Source organism: Melozone crissalis, unplaced genomic scaffold (assembly GCF_028551555.1).
Source record: "Melozone crissalis strain CALT ecotype California unplaced genomic scaffold, PUWL_Pcris_2 ptg000027l_1, whole genome shotgun sequence".
Classification (NCBI taxonomy): domain Eukaryota; kingdom Metazoa; phylum Chordata; class Aves; order Passeriformes; family Passerellidae; genus Melozone; species Melozone crissalis.
The window spans coordinates 65,046,966-65,070,000 of NW_026535805.1; the positions used below are offsets into that span (position 1 = coordinate 65,046,966).

Consider the following 23,035-nt stretch of genomic DNA (forward strand, 5'->3'; position numbering starts at 1 on the left):
ACCTTAAGAATCCGATTGTACAAGCTGTAGGATGCATTTTCTCCACCTCAGGATCACTGGATCCTGAAGAGTTGTCCACTTCAGTGGACACCAGCCTTTAATCAGTTGTACCATATAAATGTCACTGAGCGTGTCAAAAGGGAGTGTTTTCCCTGCCTACAAACAGGTACTTTATGCCATTGAAAGTGTTCTTAGGGCATGCTGTAGTGGGTATAGTAGGTGTAGTGGGTGTTAGTGTAGCTGTAGTGGGTTGGCCAAAATGACGGAAGACTTGTGAAACGCTCCATTCTTTATGACAGCTGAGAGCTGAACGTGCCTGGCAGGGGATCTACAGGGGCACTGGTTTTGTTAAAGGAACGGGCCCCAGAGCTCCATGGCAGCTTTGACACACAGTCAAAACATGCAGATGTTCAAACCCAGGTGTCATAATCTGGAGCTCAATCCCACATGAATCATAGACTCTCCATTTTCTTGCAAAAGGCTGAAATATTCCCTCACTTCAGGTGTATCCATTCTAACAGACTGTGGTCTCATCTTCTACTGCTAATAGTATTTTGCTGTACAGGCATGGCTGTAAATCTCAAATTCTCACCTTCTGAAGAGAAGCAATGCTATGCCAGTTACACAGTGAGACCAGATTTATGGACATTCTTTTGCAGGTAGAGCTGGTTTTATCATGCATAGGGGGAAAGTAGGGCTGTGGCCTTTACCTGAGACAGTAGAAGCTCCTCAGGAAGGAGGAGTTAATGTCTTTATTTTTGCCAGTACACCTTGCTGTAGTCCTGTTAGGATTTTTTCCTCCCTAGTGGAAATATTTTTATATTGGAAGACTTCTCTAAGCATATATATGCATTCATTGCATGTGTAGTTGTCCTTTGTGTCTTCTCCAAGAATTTTATATTTTGCCATTTGTAGATAGCTCTTAATATGCTGTTATTAAAACAACTGTAGGACTCTGGAAATGAACAGCAGACTGGCTTGTGAAAATAATGCCAGCTGTTGAATTTATCAAATATATATTAGGAAAGATGTTTTTCAGGTAAAGATTTCTTAGAGCTGCTGTTGACATTGTACACATGATATCATTGCACTGGTATCAATGGATACTGGAGATGATCCACAAGGGCTGGTAAATCAATAAAGACCTTCTCCAACTGGTGTGTGGTCTGGAATTTAAATGTATACTCTTACATTCACACTTATGAAGCAGAATTAAGTAGCCAATGAAAAATGTCATTATTTCAGTGAATTTTGAATCCTACCCTATGATCAAAGGCTCCAACAAAAGTTTCTGGTTTTTAACATTTCATTGCCTGTTTGCAGAAATGTCTGTGAATAGTTTTATTTTGTCAAGAAGTTTGCATTAGAAAAGAATAGAAACAGAGTTATCAGGAGGGATTTGAAGCGTAGGATTAAGTGGGCTATGCTTAAAAAAGGAGCCTCTGCAAGAAAGAGAGGCCAGTGTGAAATTAGGTGACCTATCAGCAGTATGAAAATGAATTGGAAGGCATGTAAGCATGAAATCAGTAGATGGATAAATTAAATAGGTTATAATGAAATGTAAATTGCTTATTACACTGTAGCTTTGCAGTTTCGTTCTTGAACAGACCACTACATCCCCATATTTGATTTTAAAAGATTTTTATGGATGGCATAATTTCTAGTGCTGTGATCAGTGGGGACTTTCTCAGAATATACTTGGATTTAGCAACCCTCCTCCTTAGCACAGAGAGGACTTCAGTGCTGACTTCAGTGGAAATTACCTGCAGAAATGCCTTTTCAGATGAAAAACTGTGTTCTTGCTCCCATCTTCAGCTGACTTTTATTCACATCAGTGATCACCCATTTAAAAAACATTAATGTAGCTTTTAAGTTCCCTTTACTAAGGAAAACTGTGGTGATTTAACCCCAGTTGGGACTTCAGCCCCACAGAGTTGCTTCCTCCCTTCCAGCAGCATGGGGGAGAGAATCTGAGGTGTGAAAGTGAGAAAAATTGTGGGTGGAGATTAATAATTAAAGAAAAAGCCACACTCACAAGCAAAGCCAAACAAGGAATTAATTCCCTGCTTCCCATGGCCAGCTAGGTGTTCAGCCATCCGCAGGAGAGCAGGGCTCAAGTGATGGGGTCTTGGGAAAACAAACACCATCACTCCAAATGTGCCCCCTTTTCTCCTTCTTCTTCTTCCCCCAGCTGTGTATATTGAGCATGACACCATGTGTTGTGGGATATCCCTTGGGTCACTTGGGATCAGCTGTCCCAGCTGTGTCCCCACCCAGCTCCCAACTTGTGCACCCCCAGCCCCACCAATGGTGAGGTGAGGTGAGAAGCAGAAAAGGCCTTGACTCTGTGTGAGTACTCCTCAGCAGTAAGGAAAACATCCCTGAATTACCCAGGCTGTTTCAAGCACAAATCAAAAACACCGCCTCATACCAACTACTCTGAAGAAAATGAACTCTAGTCCAGCCAAAGTCAGTACAAAAAGATTTTAGTAGAGCTGTAATATACAAGAGATGATCAAATTGTAAGGGTTTTTTCCCATTAACAAGCTAATGCTAAATAGAGATGAAAGCATAGAGAAGGGTGATTTTTCTTTAGTGAACCTATATCCTTGCTGAGGACAGTAGGACTCCAAGATACATAAAAATGTTTATAGAATGGGATTTGTATTTGAGCAGCAAGGGCATGCCACTGTGTTTGCAAGATGTGTAGATTTGCTGGGGGGAAGCAATGGACATCATCCACTGCCTTTTCCCTTCTGAAGGAATGTATGTAGAAATTATCAAGTGGTTATGAGAGATTATTACATATCACACTTGTTACAGGCTATCCACTTTATGCATAGGAAGGTTTAGTTAATGGTAAGGCTGTCAGAAAGCCCACAGGAAATTCACCACACATGCATGTCCTGAGGTGAAGGAGTGCCAGTGTTGTTTCCTTCAAAAATTCTCTGTTGTTCGTAGCTCTGAGTTGCACAACTGCATTGCTAAGCATGGGAACAGACAGATTATGAAAAGATGAAAAGACAAAAAAAAAAAAAACAAAAAAAAACCAACAAAAGAACATCAAGACAGGAGCTGCCCTCTGCAGCTGCTTTCTGGAAGCTGTCTGATACCTACACGCACATGGATCCTCAGAGGACCTCTAAGTTCTCAAACACTCAAAGGAGATGACAAATGTGAGAGAAGAAGGTAGGAGATGTAGATTTTTCATATGCAGATCCTTTTTCTCATTAAATATGCTTTGCTAGAAATAGATACTGCATAAAAATCCTCTGTGATCATCCTCAGCTTCTGAAGGGAGAATTTGCAAATGCCACCTACAGTCAAACCTCCTGGTGCTCAGGACCATAGCACAGCATCTCACCCAGGGTTTATCTGGGGTGCCAGGGTGCCCCCAAAGAGGCAGTGGCTCTGTAATGCAGATGCTTTACAAAACACAGGCTAGTGGCTGCAAATTCTCTCATAAATTGTTGTAGAGCTTTCAATATTTGCCTGAAGTCACATCCTGTCTTAATAGGAGCATTTCTCAGCTTCAGCATTTAAAAACATAAAAATACTTATCATTAAGTGTTATTATTAAAAATGTTATAATTATAAAAATTACTTATCATTAAAAGCAGTGGCTCTCCAGCCTGGCCACATCTTTTTGCATAGTGTGAGCCAAAACCGAGCACCATGTTCCAGGTGTGGCCTGATAAGCGCTGAGTGGAACATTGACTTCTGTGTCCCTGTGGAGATGCCCTTGTTGATGCAGCCATGCCCTGCTGGCTCTCTGTGCCACAGCAGCACCACTCACACTGAGCTTGTCATCCCCAGGACCCCCAGGTCCCTTTCCACAGAGCTGCTCCACAGACAGGTAGGTCCCAGCCTCTGCTGCGCTCCTGAATATTTTCCTAGGTGCAAGACCTGACATTTGTTTTGGTTGAACTTCATAAGGTTCTTGTCAGCCCACCCTCCCAGCCTATCCAGGTCTTCCTGCAGTGTGACTTCTGCTTCCAAATAGTTCACTTTCCTACTCAGTTTGGTATCCTTGTCAAACTTCATCAGGATACACTTGATCCTGTTGTCCAGATCACTTAGGAAGATTGTAAACAGGGTTGGGCCCAGTATGGATCCCTGGGAGACAGGTTGTGGTGGGTTGCCACTTTGAAAAGGAGCTGTTTACCACCACCCTGTGTGCAACCTCTCAGCCAGTTTCCCACCCACTACAGAGACCACTAGTCCAGACCATTACACTTTCCTCTCGGAGGACACCGTGGGAAGCCCTATCAAAAGCCTGGGAGAAATCCAGGTAGAGAATGTCCACTTGCCGCCCCTCCTCCCCAAATCAACCAAGCAGGTTACTTTATCACAAAAATCAAATTTGCTTTTGCACGTTTGTTAAGCACAGCTGGCCCTTGTTGAATCTGTGCTGGCTTTTCCCAATCGTTTGCTTCATCTCACTTGTAATAGCCCCCAGGAGGATTCATTCCATAACTCTCCCAGAGACTGAAATAAGGCTAAAGAGCCTGTACATCTTTCTTTATGCCCCTCTTGTAGGTGGGGTTGCCACTATTTCTCTTCCAGTTTTCTGGGATATCCCCTGATCTCCACAATTTCTCAGAGATTATGAAGAGGCTTGCAACAACATCAGCCAGCACTCCTCACACCCTCGGGTGGGCAATGTCAGGGCCCATTGATTTGTAGTGCCAAGCTCCTGTAACAGTTCAGTTGCAACTCTTCCATCAGTGATGGTCAGTCTGTGTTTGCATCAACCTGGAGTTTTGCTCCCAAGGCCTGGGGCCCAACAGTGTTGGGAAAGGCAGATGTAAAGGAAGTGTCAAGAACTGCTGCCTTTTCTGCATTGCTGGTGACTAATTCACCTCTCCCATATAACAGTGTGCCAATATTTTCCTTCTGTTTCCACTTGCTCTCTATGTACCTAAACAACCATTTCTTGGAGTTTTTTACATTTCTATAGCCAGTTTCATTTTGAGCTGAGCTTTTGCTATTCCAGCTGCATCTCTGCATCCCCTAGCTACAGCCTTGTCATTCCAGTGGGTATTTGCCCACATTTTCATCTCTGGTCTACTTCTCTTTTGGTTTTGAGCAGACCTAGAAGCTCACAGTTAAGCCAGTTGCAAACATCCTTCAAAACACAAAGGATCCAAACTGCCAGCTGAATACTCAAGGTGCCCTAAGCTTCCAAAATGCCCTATTTGTCAGGAGTTTGTGTCCAGCAATATCTTTTGAAAGTTGTTGCTATGCTGTACACTGAAAGTGATAAAAACTTTGCAGAGAAAAATCTTTTTTTTTTCTCTTTATGAAACATAAATGCTGTCAAACTCCAGATTTGTAAGAAGCTTTGAATATGCAATGCATTGTAGTATTTGATTGCATCTATTTCTAGCCAGGTCGCTTGTCAGGTCAGCTCTTGTCCATGCTTTTATTTGTTGCTGCAGTAAGTTGACAGAGTGCTGCATTTATGTCAAAATTAACTCACTTTTAGTTCTCACTGTTTTACTCTTTCTTTGGTAAGCCTTTTAAATTTTTTAGGGTGTTTGTTCATTTCATCTTAATCTGCCTGTCCCCTTCCTGTAATTGATTTATTTTGCTGTTTCCCACCTACTATTTCCTACAAGCTGTACATTGTAATTCAGCAGGAGAACATCATACATCATTAAGAATACAGAAGAACTAACCAAATTCACTGTATTTAACAGTAGCTACAACTGACAATGATAAGCATCATGATGGCATCATTAAAAGATGACAGGCATGGAAGTGCATTGACATTTCCAAGAAGACAAGGAAAGAAATGTGGCAATTAAATGTAGTAATAATATACATAAAGAAAAGAAAATCTGTGTGGTCCTGCAGTGCAAAGGATTTTTTTTACTTAGTAATTTTGTGTTGACCTTAAAGGAGAAGGGTCTTCCTAAACCACTTCTCAACACCTTCCTCTTCCCATCCTCATTCTTTCCTACAGTGGTGTTCCGGCCCTCTTCCCTTCTCAGTCCCTGTGGTTCCTGGTCAGTCTTCTCACTCCTGAGCTGCTCAGTCCCCAGCATTTGCAGTAGTTGGTGCACTGGCAGAACAGGACAGGCAGTCTCAGGCGTTGCTTCCCGCAAGCATTCTTCTGCAGCAGGCCCTGCGGCCCTGAACAGGGCTGATGGAAGGGAAGGCTCCCACAAAAAGTACATGGAGGGTCTGGTGCTAAACACTAACTCATCCATTTAGCATGTCCAATGGACACTCTGTCAGAGGGTTATAGCTCTGACCAATCTACTTTTGTTTTCATGAAGACAGCAGAATGCATCTCTAAACTCAGAGCAACACCCCATGAAATGTTTCTTGCTCCAATTCACAGACAGTTAGAATTATTCACGGAATTATTTGGACTTTTTGTTCTCCTCAGCAGGGACAAAATCATGTATATGGACAAAACAGTGGTATAGAAGTATATTCTGAGAAATATAAATATTTTTCCTATGACATTTGGGGGAAAAAAAATGAGCCTGGCCTGACAGTTACCACTGAAGATTTCAGTCAGATCAGTTAAAATTTGGCAAAAGTTGCAAGTGACTAAATGCAGAACCTGGTTGTTGAAAGAGTTAGGCCCTTTGCAGGTAGTTCTGCCAGCTCTTTTCATTACAAGCTGGAAGAAGGATGGAATAGCATTTTAATCAGATGTACCATTTGTTAAACTGTTCCTCTTGACAGTAAGATAATCTAAAAGGACTTAAGAGGTTTGCTTGCCTTGGGAAAGTCACAGAGAAAATAATATGAAATCTGTATTAGAAAAAGCAGATTGCACAATATAAACTAGAAAAATCATTTTGCTTAGCAGACCTGACAAATTACAGCAGACAGCAATTGTACAGGTGTTTGCAATGTGACACCTCCTTGATTTCAGGCACTTAGCAGAAGCTGTCTGGTTATAAGTCTGCTTGTCCTCATTCCAGACATAGCTCATAAAAAAGCAGAGAATACAGGAAGACTTCTTAGATTTCAGGAGGGATGAATTTTCCTCTTGAAATACATTTTTCTCCTTGCTGCCTATACAAAGTGTTCAGAGAAATTGTGCTTCATTTTAAGTGCCAAAGTGAGCTGTACTTGGTCACCAAATAGATCACATGCATTTTTCAGCCACCTAAGAGCACTAATCAGAGGTGTGTAGCTAAACATACACCCTACCTATTTATACACAGGGAAGTCTCAACCTTTCTTCCTATTCAACAGCCCAGTAAATCCACTGGTCTTCAGGTCATCTGTCCTCTTGTGGGCTGGAGAGAGGCTGATAAGCTTTGCAGAAGCCAGCCCCCAGCTCCTGGGGCATTCAGTTGTGTCCCATTAAGGTCGTGGCTTAGGGCTGGGGCCATCTGTAAGTCATGCAGTGTGCTGCAGTGGGTACTCACTCACCAAAGAATAAATGAGAGATTTTTTTAACAGTTGTTACACATTGAGAAAGAGCCAAACCTCTTTCCCTCTTCAGGGATGATACAGGTCAAAGCTCATTAACACATGTGAGAAGCCCACCCACAAAGCCTCTTTGCTGACTAAGCAGCCTCAGTTAACTAAATATGATGTAAATTTGCCGAGGGACTACTGTGCCCAGCTGAAGGGCAACTTTGGCAGTGCTCTTACAGTTCCAGCATTTCAAGATTCATTAATCCCTTTTCTGCTGTATATTTATGCCCCAGGGGGATTCCTTTCAAATTGAGTCTGCTCTCAAGGCTTTTTCTCTCAGTTTTGCCATGTTAACATTTCTGCATAATTCCTATTTTTGTTTTTCTTACCTGATGCCTGCTTTGTTCTTTTGTTATGAGGGATAGGCATAATTAAACTAAAATGCTGCCTTGCCTTTTAAATCTCCAATAAAAAAACAAACAAACAAATACCTTCTCTTCTTCTGGGTGGCCATTCACTCTCTCTTGATGTCCATTTGGTGCCTCTGACTGACCAGATTTTACTGCTAATTCAAACCTCCCCCCACTAAAATAAGAACATAGTTCTTTCCAGAAAGTTTTTCTGAAACAATGATCAGACATTATTAAAATAATTTTGAAAAGCTTGCATTTTATTTTAATCATAATGGCTGTATTTTTTATGGCCATTTGGGTAGTGGTTTGATTTTTCTTACTTCTGAAGCAAAGATTTATTTAAACAGAATAAAGTCTCAGCTACTTTCTTCTGCACCTTTGGAAAACAACTTGAATTAGGAGCTGTCACTTTCCACATTGCATCAAGCTTTTAGTATTTTTAACTTAGATTTCCCTCCTGACCCAAAATTGAACTTTTTCACAGCAAGCATTCAGGTGTAAGTTGGGAATGCACCCAAAGAAGTTGTAAATGCACAAAAAAACCCCCCCCAAACCCCCCAAAACCCGCAAAAAACCCCAACCAACCAACCAACCAACCAACCAACCAACCAACCAAATCAACAAAAAAAAAAGCTTTAGCCAGGAAGCAAGACTTATAAAGGGCCACATTAATAAAAATCATTCTTTTCCAATGAAGAATTCTGAAACTGAGCTGAAGAGATTATTTTTTTCTGACACCCAACCCCACACAAAGGCAGCTGGGGTTGTGTGGGGAGAAGAGATTCCTCTGTGAGTCGCAGCAATCTCCATGAAAACAGAACTACCTTGTTTGCAGAACCTCTCTCCTGGATTCCCTTTGCTTCACATCTCAACAAGAACCTGGGGAAAAGCCAGTCATCCTTGAATGTAAATAAAAATGAGTGCTGGTTTAGGGAGGGTTGCTTTAATCTCTGCTGGAGTTGTGCATGGACTGTTTCATCCTTTCAGGTGCGTAGTAGAATTTACTCATGGGAATAAAGAAGTCACTAAAGCTGATACCCTTCAACATAGAAAAAAAAGAGTGGTTCATGGATTTAATATTAAACTAAGGAATGGGCTACTTTGATCACTGAGTTTGATCTCTTAACTTGAACTTCAAACATTAGCAAATAGTTGAGGAGCTTAGTAAGGTTTCAGCCATTAACAAAATAAAACAGTCGTTCTCACTGTGATCTGTATTTCCCTGAATTTCAAAAGGATTTACATCTGGGGCTTGTTTTGAATATATCTCTAGTTAAAAGAGGTCCCTTGAAAGTGACTTGTTTCTTCCTCTAGTCTACAGACAATGCTATTTTTAATAAACACAACAAGTGTTTCATTTTATTTTTGAAAAATCCTTGTAGTAGTGAACCTATAAACATCTTGCAGGGTTCATAAAATTTTTCCTCAGGATGCTTTTTGGGTTTGAGGCTGTGGTTTCTTTATACTCTGTTATTTCTTTCTTTGTAAACTTCAACATTTGACATACCAAATATAAAATTTGTGGTTTATTTGACCTTTATCTTCTCCTTTCCCATATACTTACTTTGTTTGGAAATTGTTTTCTTCACTTGAAAAGCCAAGTGCAAATTCTCCAGCTTCAAGAGGGACTAAACTGCATCTGTCTACTGAGGAAAAAAATGTATTTAACACACAACTGGAACCCAGATAACTAAAATCAGTCACCCAAAGAATTGCTCCACTTGATCAATGATCCTTCACTCTGGTGGCCTCTGTTGTTTGCATCCCTGAAGACAGTGCAATTACATTCTTGAAACAGTTCAGGATTTTAGCTCACATTTATTTAATCTAAATTTCTTGAGAAATGTGCACTGAACACTACCTAAAAACTCCTTTAAAACTTTTTCACCCACTAATTTTCATTTTATTTTTTAACAAATTTCACCCTATTTCCAAATTCACTGAATATATGGTGAGGCACTGGTTGCAGTAAGGTAACCACAGTACTAAACCAGAAAGAAAATTCATTCTTCACCTTATATTGAACTCTAATAGATACAATCACCATACAGTCTTTATGGTATTTTGTAAGTTATGGCAGAGGGTGGTTTTCTAGAATGATGTGCCAGATAATACTTTTCTTTTTCAAATTAGAGATTAAGCCCAACCGCAGAAATTTATCAAGACCCAAGACATATTGCATCCCAACAAAATAAGGTGTTGATGGTCATCTGGTTGTAGATACAGCAGAGACTCACAGCTCTTGGTGAATCAGAAACTCAGGGGGAGTTCAGAGTTAGTTTCTGGTGCTTCTCACAGCCCTGCCAAAATGCTGTGGCTTCAAGCCCTGTGGCATCCAGAGTCTGGCAGAGATAATTCATGGTTTTGTAGGTTTATACCAAATAAAAACCATTTATACTGAATCTATTACAGCAGCATCCCAGCAATGCTGTTAGAAAGCCTAACTCATTTTTATTATGGAAAGAATACTCAACTATGTTTATATGTTCTTATGATTTCTTGTGTTTATGAGAATAATGGCAGGAGCAAGTGAGATAACTATGATTAATTTTACTAATTCTTTGCTGGAATGAATAAACTGCAGAATTGTGTCAAAGTCAGTGTAAAGTTTGAAAACCTATGACAAGCATCAACTGTAAAGGATTCAAACTTAATAATAGAATATCCTGAGTTGGAAGGGACCCATAAGGAGTCAAAGTCAAAGTCATTGAAGTCCAGACCCAAGAATCACACCAAGTGCCTGAGAGTATTGTCCAAACTCTTCTTGAACTCCATCAGGCTGTGACCACTTCCCTGAGGAGCCTGTTCCATTGCCCAACCACCTTCTGGGTGAAGTACCTTTTCCTAATATCCAGCTTCATAGCATACTTAACACAAGGATAAGCATTATCTTTAACAAAACTACTACCTAGATATTTCTCATAGCCTTTTTCATTTCTGAAATATTTAAAGCATGTTTGCACAACTCTTAAAGCATTGAAATAGCTTTCACTTATTTTCTTTTGTTTGCCAGCCACAGGAGAAAAATAAAATCAAATATACTCCTGTGTCCTTCTGTCCTTCTGTCTCCTTCTATCATTCAGTCTTCTAGAAATCTCAAGCAACTCTCAGTCTCACTGGGATGTCGATTCTAGCTTTTTGGTTAACTTGACACCTCTGTAGGGTTCAGCCTTTGTACCACAGCCCACTTTTGTGCAACACTGCCTTCACTTTGTTTTTCATCTTGTCGTCCCATATATCCTGAGTTCTTTTGGCTGTTCTCAATTCAAAGAGCAGTTGCCTTCAGTAGAAGTAAACATAGTCAATTAGATAAGAGGTAGAATGTCCTTGTAGAGTAGAAGCTTATTCTAAAAGTCCTAATTCACTTTTTAATTACTTAAAACAGTTTTAGGTAACTTAATTAAGAACAGAGCTAAACAAAAAGCGTGCACATTGCTATCTTAGTAACTAAGTAATTTCTGAAGAATTTAGACAAGTTAAACAAACTGTAGTAGAAGTCAATACTCTTAATTTAGGTTACTAACTTGGTATCTGCTTCACTGAAACTGAAAGTGCCTGACTCAGAAAAGTGAGCTCATCTGCTTACAATACAATATACAATTAATGAAGAGACAGATTTGCCAGAAAAGATCTGCAGAGGAAAGCAATGGCATGGTCTGACTTTGGCATCTTCCTCTGAGGTGAGCAGGATACCTTTGGGAGTTTTGAATGCTTTCTCAAATTGCATAAAGCCACTGGAAAATTTAGGACCATGTGTTCATTCACGGCCTCTTCTAAGGACAGACCTGTAACAAGCTAAAGGTCGTCATAGAGGTGCATGATGCACAAGTTAAAGCTGTGCACGTAAGGATTGGGGAAGAAAAAAGAGGAAGCTTGTGGATTAGGCATGCAGATGTGTTGCAAAAATCTCATTTTGGTCATAGCCCTCCTTTATCTGTACATACTGTATTAGATCACCAGTGGGTTAGAACAAAACTAATCTGGCTACAGAATGTAGAAGCCTTCTGCATCTTCACTAGAATTCCCAAAAAATAGGCACCTCTTTGCCTTTCTCCTCACTAACCTGTGATTCATCTGGCTGCCTCCAGAAGAAGGTAGATAATCCATGCAGAAGGACTCTCCAACAGTTCCAGCAGCAAGGATGGAGCACAGCACACAAATCTTGGTGGTTCAGTTTAGGCAGAAGGGTGCCTGAACTGCAGCCAAGCTGTGGGTGCTCCGTACCCTGGCAATACATCCCTCTCCAGTGGTGATGGGCCATGGACAGTTGCCTTTTGGCAGCTAGAATGTGACCACCCTGTTTTGTGAAATAGGAAAGTTTAGTATTGCACATTTGGAACCTTGTACCTGGGGCCTCAGGGTGAGAATGCACCTTGGAGCACCCTGGGCACACCAGTGGAGAGATAACCTTCTAGACTAGCTGAGAAGATATCTACAGGTTTAGGCTGTCCTGAAAACTTGGTGTGTAGAGTCATGGCCTGAGAATAAAATTGGGTCCTTGGCACCAAACTTTGGATTTAGGCACACTGAATCACACAGTAGATTTCTAATACTTCAGAACAAATTTGATTTGTTTGATTATTTTTCTCTGCTCTCAGATGTGCTGTTCTAGGATCCTGGTTTCTTGTAGGTCTGTTTGAATGCTGTACCTATAGGCTGTTTGAGGACTGATTTTATTTTGAGGAGTTGACATCAGTCAGGACTTTTAGAGAGGAAAAGGCTACAGAAAAAGATAAGAGTAATCTAATGCAGTTGTTTTTATGCCCAGTGGTGCTAACTTCTTCTGAAAAAAAGCGAGTACAAAATATGAGAAAATTCATTAAATCAACTGAAAGGTTACAAAAATGAAGTCAGTTAAATGATGCAGAAACTTTGCATATACTGTTATCCCATTTCTTTCTCTGTGCCAACGTTTTTTTCCCAAAACACCAAATCCTCTCCTTCTTAATTGTCTTCAAGGCTCCCTTTGACACATCAAGAGGACAGTTGTTTACAGTCACACACTGAGTCCATAGCAGACCTTGGAGTAGTAATTTGGCATCCTACCAACTCGGCCACAGCCAAAAGCTACTAGGTCATGCCATTTCTTGATCCTACAAGTATTGTTTTATTATACATCTTCTTAGTCACAAAGCTGTATGAAATGTTGAACACGGATTCTTTCACTGAGAAAATAATTTTTTAAAGTATTTTCCTAAGAGCAATCCTTTTTTGTATGACTGCACTTGATAATAGTAGTCTAGGCTTTTCAGAGAAATGGTTTCAATAATCAAACTGTACCTAAATGAGAGGACTTTATTTAGAAAGAATTTGCATCTTTACTTAAAGAAATGCTTTTAATCAGACACCCCTTTCCTCCATATTACAGATTTGAATCTGATTTGCACAATTAAAAATTGTAAAAAAAAATCTTCTTTCGGATTTGGAGAGGAAATATAAATGTTCCTCTAATGCAATGGAAAGTACATAACATTACTCAGTTTGCATGGATATGAAAACTGAAATGTTGAGGCAAGAGGAAATTGTTTAGCAAGCTTCTCTAAAGCTACAGCTTCCTCAGAAGAAGATTTTGGTTTTCCATCATTAAATTAGATTGAATATGTATTTTCTCTTATCTGCAATAGTGCAAGTACATGAAAGATGTGATTTTGGAAAAAGGGGGTAATTTGGTAGTACCATTACTTGTTAAATACTGAGCACTGTCTGATCTGTATTTTAATTTTTACAATAAAGACTGCTAAGACAGTGTTGGCTATCAAACTGTTTTGTACAATGTAATTAAAAAGCTTAATATTTTGGCAATGTGAGAGAGAAGAGATAGCTGAATGTACATCCATAAATGTAACAGATATGCATTATAAGACATATATATCCCCCATTAAAACAAGGTCATTTTTATTGGAATTGCTTCCTTGGGCTCCAAGAAAAAGCCAACACATAAGTTACTGCCATTTTAAGAAAAAAATTAGAAAAGGGCAATTTAGCTGGCTCAGTAGGTGATATTCACAAAGAAAAGCAGTTTATAAGAGGTAGTTATTTGTATATGAGAGGTAGGCCCTGTCCTCTTCCCTCAGCATTCAGTTCCATGTTTGAACATTTGAATCAAAAAAGGGAGGAAGTTCAGACAGGGACACATAAATTCAAGTGGGAGTATTTAGACAATAACTGTTTTTAAAATAAAACATTTTATTAAAAGTATTTTGTCTTAAGAAGATTGAACTGTATATCTGACTTCTATATTAGCTGTCTATACAAAAAGATCTTGGAAGAAAAACAAAACAATGAAATCACTACTGGTAAGTCCTTTATTTTTTCAGACTAGTGCACTCTTTCGGTGCTAGGCAGTGAAGATAAACCATGTCTCTGATAGTGTTTTTATTACAGCTTTGGATTACAGATTTCTTTTCAATGACCTGTCAAAATTAACAGGCTCCTTACTGTTCACAGTTTATCAGGATGCCCCAGAGCTACTTCAGCAATGAAGAAAGCAAAGCTGTCCGGAGAACAAATGCTAACAATAAAGCAGCGGGCCAGTAATGGTAAATTTTTAATCATCAAGTTCTTAAATACTAATTCTCTGTAAACTAAAGTTACTGATACTCTTTTGCCCTTTTTCCTACATGTATAAATCCACTCTACATAAATTGTGAATTCACTGTCAGTAGAAGTGAAACTAGGTCTTATGCTCTGGAAACTTGAGCCAGGAGTAGTCAGATTGAGTTATGTCTATATAAATCTAAAACTCTAAAATATTTCAAAGTAGAATATACTATTATAATTTGCTGGTTCACATTTCATTCATCAAAGGGTGATAGTTAGTCTTATATTGTTACAGGATTCAGAAGAGAAAAAGGGTTTATTTCCAGAATGTCAATTCCTCCTGAGTTCCCTTGAATTCATTTTGACCTGTGGCTCTATAACCTCTGGCAGATGGAGATGGCTTTGTGCCATTTCAGCTCCAGTAAACTGCAATTCTTCCTGGGAACCTTGAGTCGCAGGGAAGATGATGAAGGTACCTTGGATGAAAGTCAGGATAGTACCCTGGTAGTTGAAGTGCAGTAAAAGCAAAATGTAGTTCAAGTAAGTAATATGATAAAAACTTGTCTGGAAGATGCCCAAGTCCTGAATTTTCTTGGAAAACTATGTAGTCACTTAGTCTGTGGCAGTGCATGCCTTCTTAACTGTTGGTGTTAACTGCATTTAGAGCCACAGAGCACTTGAACAGTGCAGGAGGCAACTCAGCCCACATGGCCAGCACAGCTGGAGAAAGCAGTGGCTGTCTTTGTTCAAGAGTTTGTAATCAGGGAATGAGAGATCTGGATGTTATTTTCTCTACAACCTGGGTAGTATTGAAAACTATAAGTATCTGCCATGCCCAGGAAGAATGCCTTAAGGAGTAATATATGGATATTTTGGCTACTTGGACACATGACCTGCCTGAGCAACCCAGTGGACTTCTATGATGGGGTGACTACATCAATGGACAAGGGAAGTGCTACAGATGTCACTTACCTGGACTTCTATAAGGCCACAGCCATGGTCTTCTACAACATCTTTCTCTCTGAATTGGATACAGATGGATTTGATGGGTGCAGTGTTAGGTGAATAAGGAATTGGTTGGATTGTCACATCCAGAGGGTGGTGCTCAATGGCCCAGAGTCCCAATGGACATTAGTGATAAGTGTTGTCCCTTAGGGGTCTGTACTGGGACCAGTGTTATTTAATATCTGCATTAATGACATAGACTACGGGATCAGGTGCCCCCTCAGCAAATTGGCAGATGACACCAAACTTGAGGTTTAACAAGACCAAGTGCAAGGTGCTGCACCTGGGTCGGGGCAAGCCCCAGCACCAACACAGGCTGGGGATGAGCAGATCCAGAGCAGCCCTGCTGAGAAGGATTTGGGGGTGTGAGGGGGATGAGAGGCTGGACATGGCCCAGCCATGTGCCCTCACAGCCTGGAGAGCCAAACGTGCCCTGGGCCGCATCAGAGGCAGCGTGGGGAGGGGATTCTGCCCCTCTGCTCTGCCCTGCTGAGACCCCACCTGCAGGGCTGCATCAGCTCTGGGGTCCCAGCACAGGAAGGACATGGAGCTGTGGGAGTGAGACCAGAGGAGGCCACCAAGATGATCAGAGGGATGCAGCAGCTCTGCTGTGAGGAAAGGCTGAGAGAATTGGGATTGTTCAGCCTGAAAAAGAGAAGGCCTTGAGGTCACCCAGTTGCAGCCTTCTAGTACCTGAAGGGATCTTGCAACAGAGATGGAGAGGGACTTTTTACAGGGGCACATAGTGACAGGACAAAGGGGAAAGGGCTTCAAACTGCAAGAGAGTAGGTTTAGATTGGATATTAGGAAAATACTCCTTACTGTGAGAGAGTTGAGGCACTGGAACAGGTTGTTCAGAGAAGCTGTGGATGCCTTCTCCCTGGAAGTGCTTCAGGCCAGGCTGGATGGGGCTGTGGAAAACCTGGTGTAGTCTTCCCTGCTCTGGGAAGATGTTCCAGCCAATGGCAGAGGGGTTGAAACTAGATAATCCTCAAGGTCCATTCCAACCCAAGCCATTCTATAATTCTATGACATCTTTCCTATCAGAGTCAGGCACTGTGGGGAAAGGTATGAAAGCTTCACACCAGCAGAAGGAGGAGGGTGGGAGCACCAGTTTCTCTGGCTTTAGGTGTTCACACTTTGACTTGAAAAAAGACAGATGTATCTGTCTCATCCCAGGATTATTTTATGCTTTTTTATATTAATTATAAAGATAAATAAATTAAACTGTTACAGTTCATTCCTGTCTGAATTCTTAGAAATGCAGTTAACTTTAAAGTTCTTGCTTTTAATATTTATTTCAAAAAATGTGAGAAAACACTTCCATTTTAAAATTACTCTATATATTGTTATTTAATAACACCCTTCTGAACCCTTCTGAACCATTCTGAGTCATCTTCCAACATTAAAAACAACTGCAGAATCACAGTATATCCCAGTACATCAACAAAATTTCTCTTTGTTGAGAAAAAAAATTCTGAATTAGTTACAGCTTCTCTTGATAATGCTGTAATATGAAGAGATTACCATGTTAAGGTTTTTTACTTTCCTTCAGAAGATCTGTAAATGGACACACACTTTAAATAAATTACATATGACAGTGGAGTGAAATTTGTTGCTGCAGGTACATTTCTTATAATATAAAGTTAAAGGTCCTTTTGATCCTCCAGGTATTTTCAGCATTTTCACTGGAGAATTACTGCAATTTTAAAAATAAAAGTAGTTGAAAATACTTCTTTTGAACTGCAGAATAAAAATTTGAAGAATGCTTCCTTTTTTTTTACTTGAAATAAATTGATTTTTAAATATGGAAATAATTAATTCACTGAACTCTGATTTAAATGTTAATTATTTTAACACCCCTTTTATTTTTATGTCACACAGGTATAGAAAATGATGAAGAAATTAAACAGTTAGATGAAGAAATCAAAGAACTAAATGAATCCAACTCCCAGATGGAAGCTGATATGATTAAACTCAGAACTCAGGTAACAGTTTTATGAAGCCCTAAATTCAAGCTGCTTTTTCTACATGACTGATTAAAAAACATATAGGATATTTATTGTTTCCTTATATATTAAGATATCTATGCATAATTTACTATTTATAAAATCTGAAGACAGTGTTCATTATGCAATTTTCAAATCAGTTATCAACAGTAAAAAAAAAAACAAAAAGAACTCAGCAAAATGCATATTTTAAAATAATGACAAAACATGACCTATCATGGTCAGCTTGGTATTTCGCCTTGATAAGGCTGTGCCTTTCTGATAGTTCTTAAAATATTGTGTGATGACAAGGTCGTTAACATAAGTTACGAGGTGAAGGAGCCCAGATGAACAACATGGCTTTTGTCATGTCTTACAGAGGAAATTTAGACAGAGAAGTGAGTAGCATGTGATACACTAAATGCAGCCCTTGGCAGCAGTAGTCATTCCAGAGATCCAGATTAATTCTTTTTTCATTCCGTATAAATTTGTCAGGGGAAAAAAAGTAGAAAACCTAACATTAGACTATTAACTAAAATCCCATTATTCAGTAGTCCTAAAACTGGATGGAAAAAGCAAAAGAAGAAAAATCAATTGAATTCCCCTAGAATTTTTCAGTGTCCAGTATAGATTCTGGTGCTTGTCTCTTCACGTGGTTTGAGCACAGACACCAAGAGTGAAGTGCACCACAGTCACCATTTGTCAGTCTTTAGTCCCTGATGATAGTCCCTCAGTTGATCTCAATGGAAACAGTAAACCACTCCTTGTTACTTCTTTGTCTGCTGCTTGTGGAGATGGGCACCATGTCCATTCTCCTTCTCCTCTTGTATGGTCATAAAGGCAGAATCTACTTCTTCAACTCGGGTTTTATTTGATTTCTAAACCTTAGCCAGATTGATACTGAAACCTCACTTCTACTTTATGCCTGCATTCAGAGTTCCACTGTCATTATTCAGCTTTCATAGGATTTGATTAAAGGTTTACACAGTTTCCTGATGTGACCAAATATAACTGTAGGGTAATGAGGAGAAAATCTGCAAGAACATAAAGCAAGAAGAATAATCAATGGCAGGAAAATTACATACATTTACTCTTGAGAAATTTGGCCATAAATTTTGAATCTGGCAGCTTCTAATTGCCTTATCTTTTCTTCTGCCTAATACACTGTAGGTGCTATTTACATACAGCCTGATATGGCTGAGTTTTAAGAAATGTGAAGCAGTTTGGCTGTTACATGTACATTAGGTAAATGCTGCAGTTGTCAGTAATTTACTGCACTTTTAATTTTATATTTGGTCAGATGAATTGAAAAATAAAGCTATGATAACACTATCACAGGCATAAACATTGAGTTTATGCCTGTATTGAGTTTATGCATTGTATTGAGTTTCAGAGATTTATCTAGGAATTCCATATCAAACTTTGATCTGAAATGAGTACAAAAACCATACTTTAGTGGTCTCAGTTCCAGCTTTCATTCTTCAGACTAGTGCCATTGCATATTCTTAAAAGTCATATTAGGCACTTGTGGGACCACTGAATGTTCTTGGTAAGAGAAAGCTCAGCTGGTGATTTTACCAATAAGTTAAAAGGATATTTTTCACACTTCAGTGCAGCTCATTTTGAAAAAGGGTTGGTTAAAATGATTAATGGGATTTTAAAAGGTAGAGCTACAAGAGACCATGAAAACATTATTTTGTCTACCAGTCACCTTTAGTTCCTAAAATCTTCCTAAGCTAAACCTGACAGGTGCTTGTCTAACCTGTTCTTTACTTCCCATACTAGAAATTCCACAATCTCTGGGTAATCCTGTCTAATATTTATCTGTTCTTATCCAGCTAGTTACTAAGGCCTTGCAGAGAATCCCAACTGAGTTAAACTTCACAAAAAAATTTAGAGGCCTTAGTTTTGAATTCATACACTCTCCTGAAGATAAGCCATTTACATTTACAACACATAGGGAGTTGCATCATAGTCATTATCAAACTACTAAGAGGATCAAAGTCAACAGTCCCCTTTATTTGCAAAAGTGAAATAATGCTGGACATAACAAAATGTTTGTTGATAAACCTTTAGAAAATCATTGTGCAACTCAAATTTCAGTAAAATTTGACAGATGGGAAATATGCAATGGGATAATAGTGGAAGTTACGTGAACACCAGAAGTAGCAATAGTCTTGTTTGATACAGATTTGCAACACATATGATTGTAAGTGCCAGTGAAAACTTTTTATATGACAGGAACAGGAAATGCTTCCATGTAGAATTGTTCAATTTAATAAAGTGAAAATCAGTCCTTTTACTTAGGTGGAGGACTTATAAGACTCTCCTTTACTCAGCTGCCTTTTTACTTAAGACTTTGAAGAAAGTGTTTTTAATCTAAAATCTTCTAGTAAATTTGTTCAAATTTAACATGCAAATATGAGAGGAGCAGAAACACATAAAGGGGAGAGGGGAAGAACAAATCTGCAAATAATTGTGTGTTTCATACAAGAAACAGAATACATACAAGTAAACATTTCTTAGTTTTGGAGTAAAATGTGGGGAGGGAAATTTCAGCCTTTAAGTGAACAAATACAATAATTAAATTTAAAACAGATGAACTTACAGATGAATACTAAGTGAAGGGGTGAGATATGCTGATCATCTGCCACTGTATTTGCAGAATACGGCATCTCATGAAAAAAAGCAAAAAAGATGATTCCAGTTGCAATGCTTAGCTAGATAGAAAGTCTGTAGAATGTCAGCTCCTGCTAAAGTTAGTGTGGGGTGGCTGCAGTATGCCATACTGAACTGAGCCTTCATTGGCATCAGACTCCTCATTCTGGTCTGTAATATTACAAAAAAAATAGGATAGGTATTGGAGTATGACTCGACTAAGAAGAAGCTATGAAAGATGTTTTGCATTTGGATACAGCATTCTCTCCAATATAAACAAGCTGAAAGCAAAATGAGATAGGAGGATCAGGTATCCAGGTTCAAAGAGGAAGTATTTTTTCCTTTCTAATATATTTTGTGGAAATTAGCTCAGAATCAATTAATTGTTACAAAACCAAGTCCCCACAATACTGGCAACTTGGATTAACTGCAATTTGCACCTGTAGTCAAAGCAAGAGATACTTGGAAACTGTTTATGTAGACACATCACTTTTCAAAATTACTTCTATCAACTAATGGGCTGCATTTCCATAAGCAAACTAAAAGTTTAGGTCCAAAATAAAATGTGATACCTCTAACTACCTGCCTGTGCCACCAGTTTCCAAACATTTACTCACCGAAGGTCCAGTTGATGTGCGCTTGAGAACCTTTACTCTTCTGCCTGTTACTACTGCACAAACCTCTGACCTTCCCATCAGCATTTCAATTGTATCAATTCTTTCCACAGCTCACTCTCTAGGCCAGTATAGAAACCTTGTGTTCTTTGGCATTTTTTCCACTTCACTGGCTTCTTTTTTCTTGTCAATGCATATTTTAACCTACACACACACAGAGCACACTGTACACTCTGTGATAGATGTTAACAGTTATCACCCCATGTGGAAAGTACGAACAGGGCTACAGAGGAAAGTACAGACAGATGTGAATGAGCTCTGCATGTGCTCTTGATGAGTTGGACATAAGCCAGTGCTCATCTGAAATCCTTATAACTCCATTAGCACAATGCTCTCCGCAAGCTCTTTCTCTCAGCAATGCTTTTAGTTCAAGCAGGGCACCATGCAAGGTCAGAGCTAACGTGTCTGGTCACCTGGAAACACAGGCAGAGCACAGTCCCAGTTGTTTTCACTTGTACATGAAGCAATGCCACGGGCCTGTGCTCAAATATTCTTCAGTTTCTTCTGTTTTACAACTCACTGTACGTATAGGAAAACTTTCTGACTTTGTACGTACATTGAAATAACATGCAGTTTTCAGCTTTCAAAATCAGCCCTGTGAGTTTGCACAGAATCATATTATACTTACAAAGAGCTAAACATTGGTAGCAAGGAGCTTTGCATGCTTAATTAACACGATATATGTGTAGCTGAAAATATAAGAAAAGTGTGACTTACTGCAGAATGCCCCTAAGACTGGCTTCTAGGAGTTTAACTGCATGGGTGAACTTGCAGAACTGAGGTCCTTAATGCCTTTCAGCTATACAAGAAAAGCTCTAAAGGAGTGGAATCAAATCCAAGTTCATTCACTCACTATTACCAGTATTGAAAAGACAAGCTGTTAAAGTTATACAACATGCAGTGGGAATAAGAAAGGCTTAGACGATAAGAACTGCAAACTCAAGCAAAACCTTTTCAAACATGAATGAATAGACCTTTTCTCCTTTCCCTGGTATTTCTGTTCTCTCTCCCTTCAAAGAGTGCATGCTTTGTACCAGTTTGCCTTATATTACATTGTACACAAATTTGTCCATTTTAGATTACCACAATGGAGAGCAACCTGAAGACGATAGAAGAGGAGAACAAAGTAATTGAACAGCAAAATGAGTCTCTTCTTCATGAATTGGCCAATTTAAGCCAGTCTTTAATTCATAGTCTAGCTAATATCCAGCTGCCACATATGGTAAGTGATTGAGAGCCCAAGTTAAGGAATTTGGCGATCTTCAGTTCACCTCATACAATAGATACCTTTTTTTTATGTTTATGTTTCATCAACCAGTTGGATATTTGTGGTAACAGCACTGAAACCATAGAGATACATTTAACTGCTAACAGACATGGAGGGCCTGTTCCAGTGTATCCTGTAAAATTAAGTAAGAACTAAATAGGCTTTTTAAATATTATAAAAATGGTGGCAGTATGCCTTGCTAATATGTTATGCTTAAATGAATATACGATTAAGAAAATAAAAGTTGTATATGAACTACTATTTAATATCTCGTAGGAACCAATCAATGAACAAAATTTTGATGCTTACGTGACCACTTTGACGGACATGTATACAAATCAAGATCGTTATCAGAGTCCAGAAAATAAAGCCCTACTGGAAAATATAAAGCAGGCTGTGAGAGGAATTCAGGTCTGAACAGCTGCTATAGTGATGAAAATCTTGCTTAAAAAAAGGATGCCTCTTGTTTTTTGCTGCTGTAATTTACCAGAAAGTGTTATATATTTATTTCTGTTTGAAACAGTGTTATGCTTACAAGACTTCATAATGATTTTATGTCTTGCTTTAAAAATAGTAACTGCAGAATAGTTTTTTGAATACATTCACATTTTGTACGTTTTCATATAAGCTGACATAGTGTGATATGCCATGTAATGTTTATAGCTGCTAATGTATGCACATTTTTGGGGTATATATATTTCTGAAGAGGTAAGCTGATCAAAATAAATAGAGTGTAAATTCTTTTTAATGCTTTAGTGATTAAATGTTTTAGTATTTTGAACTGAAATGGACAAAAAAAAAACAGCTTTGAATGACAATGTTGCGGTCTGCAGCCACTTTTTAAACACTATCATTTTGCCTCATGTTGGAGGATTTTATGGGATTTAAGAAGTACATTTTGTGTGCATATTGTTTCATAGCAAGAATTGGTTGCAAAAATGCTTTATTTTTGAACAATGCTTGAAAATATTATGTGACTTTTGTTTTTGAAGGATGGTGTGTGGTGGGGGCAATAAAATGAGGTTTTTTGAATTCCAAGAAAATGGCATGGATTAGATGTAAGTTACAAAATGGGTAATTTATTGTAAGACAACATCAAGC

The 23,035-nt window shown here is 39.0% G+C and overlaps 1 protein-coding gene across 16 annotated transcripts in view; it reads left to right on the plus strand.

Moving 5' to 3' along the window:
- The window catches only part of MYT1L (myelin transcription factor 1 like), a 301,704-nt gene that overhangs the window by 276,704 nt on the left and 1,965 nt on the right, over nucleotides 1-23,035 (plus strand). For 10 of the 16 annotated variants that reach the window (XM_054279201.1, XM_054279200.1, XM_054279204.1 and 7 more), the window contains 4 exons: nucleotides 14,250-14,341; nucleotides 17,232-17,341; nucleotides 21,746-21,889; nucleotides 22,211-23,035. The exon at nucleotides 22,211-23,035 is cut by the window's right edge and continues 1,965 nt beyond it. In XM_054279201.1, coding sequence (XP_054135176.1) covers nucleotides 14,250-14,341; nucleotides 17,232-17,341; nucleotides 21,746-21,889; nucleotides 22,211-22,351 — 487 coding nt within the window. In that variant the 3' untranslated portion in view covers nucleotides 22,352-23,035. The remainder of the gene's footprint in view (nucleotides 1-14,249; nucleotides 14,342-17,231; nucleotides 17,342-21,745; nucleotides 21,890-22,210) is intronic. The other 6 variants (XM_054279202.1, XM_054279215.1, XM_054279209.1 and 3 more) reach the window with 1 other exon arrangement.